The sequence below is a fragment of the Pinus tabuliformis genome, chromosome 9 (genome assembly GCF_031772625.1).
Source record: "Pinus tabuliformis cultivar Carrire ecotype Pingquan chromosome 9, CPIR1, whole genome shotgun sequence".
NCBI classification, from domain to species: Eukaryota; Viridiplantae; Streptophyta; class Pinopsida; order Pinales; family Pinaceae; genus Pinus; species Pinus tabuliformis.
The window spans coordinates 2,006,373,998-2,006,379,481 of NC_142307.1; the positions used below are offsets into that span (position 1 = coordinate 2,006,373,998).

General features: G+C 41.0%; 1 protein-coding gene across 1 annotated transcript; it reads right to left on the minus strand.

Moving 5' to 3' along the window:
* Positions 1-884: 884 nt before the first annotated feature.
* Positions 885-1,535, minus strand: LOC149157089 (benzyl alcohol O-benzoyltransferase-like). Its single transcript, XM_089444970.1, has one exon. It carries the CDS (start codon positions 1,533-1,535, stop codon positions 885-887), a length of 651 nt encoding a protein of 216 aa, XP_089301096.1.
* Between the last annotated feature and the right edge of the window lie 3,949 nt (positions 1,536-5,484).

The following is a 5,484-nucleotide window of genomic DNA, read 5'->3' on the forward strand; positions in this document are numbered from 1 at the left end:
TTCCATGGCAATCGATGGTAAAGAAATAGAAGCAAGGTATCCTTCATGGGCATTCACAGAAGGCCTTATTAGGTATTGTTGAAATTATAATTTCAAACTGCAGATTTTTTCCCTGTGATACGATCCATCGCAAATCGCAGATGTTAACCTTTTGCCTGCTTCCCTTGTAATATGCGATGCGATCTTACGATGCGATCGCAGATCGTCATCGCATCTTACCCTGTTGCCTCTCTGATCGTGATGCGATGTGATGCGATCATGCAATGCGATCTTATCGCAGATCGCAGATCGCGAATATTAGCCAGTGCGTGTTAAGCCCTCTGCAACGTTGCGATGCGATCTTATCGCAGATCGCACTTTCACCTGCATATGATCTCAGCTGGTCATACGCTTTTGATCCAACGGCCATTATTTGTTCTTACCTTGTGCACGCCACCGCCATAAGTGTCTTTTCGCCATTTACTTATTTATGTTCCCAAAGGAGAAGGAAGATCAGATCTAGCTCCTGGACATTGAATGCTCAGCTACAACATTTAATAAACAGCATGGCCGAGAACAAGAAGAACGCGCCACGTGCTGGTGCAGTAAGAGATTATGGGTTTCTTACAACAGAGCTAGCCGCAACATTTATCAGTTATGGGTTACCACACAACCGACTCAAGAGGCACAAGCAAAATGTATGTAAGATATTTTGTGTTGTTCATTATATATAAAAAAAATGCAAGGGCAGACATAGCAGTGTAGAATTAAAAAGAAGGAGAGTTTTTTTTTTTCTTTCTGCAATGCACAGCAGTGCTGAGATAGTGATTTCTGGAACTGAAGCGTTCCTGTTGTAATCCCTCTGTAGAGGAAGACTATTTTGTAACAGTTTTTTTTTGTTATAATTAAGATCCTGTATTGTAACAGAGTGTTGTTCTTTGTGCAATTTCTTTTGTGTTTGAAAGAACAGAAATTTTCAACAGGTATGACATGTCTAGCCCTGGCAGATAAACGGGGCAAGCGTACGCTGCTTTTCCCCACCCAAAATCCGCTTCTGCAAGGTCAAGCATGATCTGGGAAATGTCTGAGGTTGGGTAATAGCTATTACACGTGTTGCTTGGACACCCATGGTGGTTTGTAAACCCATTTAGCTCTGCCAAATCGATGAAAGATCGCACGTACTCTTCCTTCACCCTTCGTTTCCCTTCGTTAATCATTTTCACAGCGAAGGACAATGGTTGTTCAGTGAGATCTCCGGATTTTGTCGTACCATAGGCGAACACTATAAGATTGCCATAGTAGCCCCTTGGAATAGGCGGCCGCAATTGAGAACGAGCGTTGAAGGGAAACAAAATTGTGGAATGTTGATGAGCAGGGATATGGAGAGCCTTTGTTCTGGATCGCCACAAGCACGCCCATATTACTTCAAATGCGGTGCAGTGCTTCATGGCCCCTTCCACTTCCTGTACCTTTCCTTTTAGAGCCGCAATTTCCTTTGAACCAAAATAGAACGATTTTGAAATCATTTCCGGTGGTACTGCAGGCGCTTGCACCATTGCTTTTATATATTTTTCTTCCAGCTTATGATATCCACGAACCCCTGGGTCATCTGCCGTAAGCTTCTCTCTCGGTCTAAGCATTTCTCTGCTCCAAACTGGAGGAACCGTTGGGCTTGAGCGCCTCTCGCTATTTCACCCAGAGCCTTCACAAATTGGGTGAGTCCAACAACATCACTCATACAGCGGTTGAAACCCACATTCAATATGAAACTTCCACATCGAAGACGCGTTACCTGTGGCCAAAAATAATATCAAATGCACACACTCAAAACCAAAAGATTGATTGTATTATGAAATACAATGTAAACCTATTTATACAACTAAAAGTAGTTAACGGTTCAGACTCTGACATGGCGTGTAACAGGACTGCCTATTTATCAAAGCTAAATATTCTGTTAAAGTTATATCAAATCAATAGATAAATCCATTATTCAGATTGTAGATTGGGAAAGTATTTTAGAATTGGTAGATTGTGAAAATATTTTAGAATTTAATGGATATCAGATAGGTTAATTATTTGACTTAGTTGCTATCAGTTGGATTCAGAAATATTTTTGAAATTTACAATCAGATATCATACTTTAACCATAAAGTATATAGTTTTATACCCAAGATATCATCAAAGATCACAAAGAAGTGAAAATCACAATTACCAACCTGAAATCGAAGCAGAGGAGTGTATGTGACGGTATCAGCCCCTGGAACGCTATTTATGAATTCAGAAATTACACGAGGAAAAGGGGGAGTGAGAACTGTTGAAAATGTAATTTCAACTGCGCAACTGTTGAGCCATGCAGCAGCATGAAGACAATATCCGTGCGCTTCACCAAGGATCGGGAGGCAAAAACACTCCAAAAATCAAATTGCAGGCTTAAGGATCCGCTTTAATCTCAACCGCTGGATCTGGCCGATCAACGGTCCAGATCACGTCGGCGTATCGGCAAGTTGGCATATCGGCGGGTTGGAGCATCGGAGGCAGGCAGTGGCAGCGATATGAAATATCGCCGATGAGCGATCGCCGATATCGCATTGGCGAAGTCGCAATGGAGGAATTTCAAATGGGGTTTGTTATTTTGCGATGAGCGATCGCCGATATCGCTATCGGCACATCGCTATCGGTGTTTCCAATGGAGAATGGGCCTTTCACATATATATATAGTTGCGATCCGATGGATCGGACCCGATGGGTTTCCAAAGCAAAATTGTATAATGGTTGAAGTTCGCCCAAAGCCAATTTTTGTGTTTTGCAGCGTTTTTGTATATTTTCAAGTGTATGATGAAACAGAGGATCGGTCGACAGCGATACGCAATGCGACCCGAAAGGCGGACCCGTTAGAAAAGTTTTGCATGCATTAACCTCTGAAGGCAGGGGGGCAGGATTTCTCAATGGCACGGAGCCAGTTAAAGCAAGCATGGAGCAGTACAGCGCAGTAGGTGGCTGCTTTCAATTTACAGTATGGGCCGAGAAGAAGCAGGTTGCAATTCAATAGTTACACATTGAATTTATCAGCTACCGCAGTTAATATGCCGCTCAGTCAAGGACGAGAAGGACAGCCTCGAGCAGTTCACAGTATGGGACTCCATTTTTGTTCATTAATACCATTCAGAGTTTGTATTGTTGTAGGAGTAGTTGTAGTCTGTTGTGCTGTTGAGAGTGAGTGTGATAGTGTAGAAGCGCAGCAGTGCAAGTGTATGTATGTTTGCAATACGCAGCAGCGTAAAATGTAATCGGAACTGAATGAATAGAGTAGCACTGTGTTTTCCTTTTGGTGAATTGCTTTGAGTGAAAGAGGATGAATTTTGTATCAGGTTTTTATTTTAATGAATACAAATCTTTTATTGATGTGTAATACTCTGTTCTGAGAAATAATTTTTAGTCTTCCGCTGTGTTAAGATCCTGGAGAGAAAAACAGAGCATTGTCTCTGTGTGAAGTTTATGTTGTTTTTGGGATTTTGACAGAAAAATCCCCCAACAGTGGTATCGGAGCCAAGTTCAGGCTCTTTGAAAGCGTCAAAGAAGCTGAAGGAAGGTTTCTTGCTGAGGCAGCTTCTCCAACAGCGTGAAGACTCAGCAAAATAATCCAAGTTGAAAGTGCAAGAATGGCTGGCACCAGTACCAGCAATAGCATGGGTATGCAACTCCCACTATTTGATGGCAAAAATTATGACTACTAGGCAATAACCATGAGAGCCCTGTTTGCATCACAAGATCTATGGGAACTTGTTGAATATGGATTTGAAGAGCCCGCAGATGAAGAAGAGTTTAATAACTTGACACAGGCAGAGAAAGAGCTGTTAAAGAGCAATAGGAAGAAGGATTCAAAAGCCATTGTATTTTTGTATCAAGCAGTGGACCAGAGTGTGTTTCCAAGGTTAGCAGCAGCTAAGACATCCAAAGAAGCATGGAAAACTCTCAAGACAGCCTATCAAGGCATGGATAAAGTGAAGACAGCTAAACTGCAGTTGCTGAGGAAAGATTTTGAGAACCTGTACATGAAGGAGTCAGATAATATTGACTCATTCTTCACTCAAGTAATTGGCCTGGTCACACAAATAAGATCTCATGGAGAGATACTTGAAGAAAGGAGGATTGTGGAGAAATTATTGAGGTGTCTACCCTCAAAGTTCTATGTGATTGTCACCACCATAGAAGAGACAAAGGATCTCTCAAACTTTTCAGTTGATGAGCTTCATGCATCACTGATCACACATGAGCAGAGGTCGAGTAGAGATGAAAACTCATCTCTAGAGCAAGCCTTCAAGACCTAGATGTCCTTTGGAAGAGGAAGAGGTCAAGGCAGAGGAAACAAGAGAGGAAGAGGTAGAAGCCAGAACAGAGGTGGAAGGAACAGTCCAGCAAATGCTCAAGGAAGAGGCAGTGATCCAAACCAGAACCTAACCCAAGGCGGCAGTCAAAAAAGTGGACAACATCATGCTCAAGGACAAAGGTATGAAAAATCCAATGTCCAATGTTATTATTGTAAAAAATATGGGCACTATGCCAGTGAATGTAGGAAGAAGCAGCATGATATGAGTAATAGATCTAGTGCAAATATTACTAGAGAAAATATCAACCAAGATAATGTGTTGTTAGCTTGTAACATGGCTGAAACAAACAGTGAACATATATGGTTTCTAGATTCCAGTTGTAGTAACCATATGACAGGAAACATAGCCTTGTTTTCCGCTTTAGATCAAAGTGTGAAGTCACAAGTCACACTTGGGACAGATAGCAAAATTTCTGTTATGGGTAAAGGAGAAGTTAAAATATTTACAAAGAAAGGAGAAAAGAAAACCATAGCAGATGTCTATTATGTTCGTGGAATGAGATGTAACCTCTTGAGTATTGGACAGCTTGTTCAAAAAGGTTACAATGTTTTCTTTGAGAATGATGTATGCACCATCATTGATAGAGTACCCAGCAAGCGATGCATTGCTGAAGTGAATATGACAAGGAACAGAATGTTCCCTCTTAGAATAAGAGCAAATTTGAAAAACAAAGAAGAAATTGCAGCAGTTACCCAAGAGGCTTTCCAAAGCCAACCAAAAGATGAAAATTGGTTGTGGCACTTGAGATTTTGACATCTCAACTTTGGAGGTCTTAACTTGTTGAGAAGAAAAGGAATGGTAAGAGGATTACCATTGATAGAGAAACTGGACAGCCTTTGTGAAGGTTGTATTTTGGGAAAACAACACAGAGAAAGTTTTCCATCAAGGAAAAGCATAAGGGCAAAAGCACCCTTAGAAATTGTCCACTCAGATTTATGTGGACCGATGCAAAATCCATCTTTAGCTGGCAAACAATATTTTCTAACATTTATTGATGATTTTACAAGAAAAACTTGGGTTTATTTCTTGAAGAATAAAAGTGAAGTGTTTGAAAAATTCCGAAATTTCAAAGCACTTGTGGAAAATCAGAGTGGGCTGCGCATCAAAGTTTTGAGAA

Coding starts and splice junctions, on each gene's coding strand:
- LOC149157089 (XM_089444970.1), bottom strand. CDS start 1,535: ATGGTGCAAGCGCCTGCAGTACCACCGGAAATGATTTCAAAATCGTTC.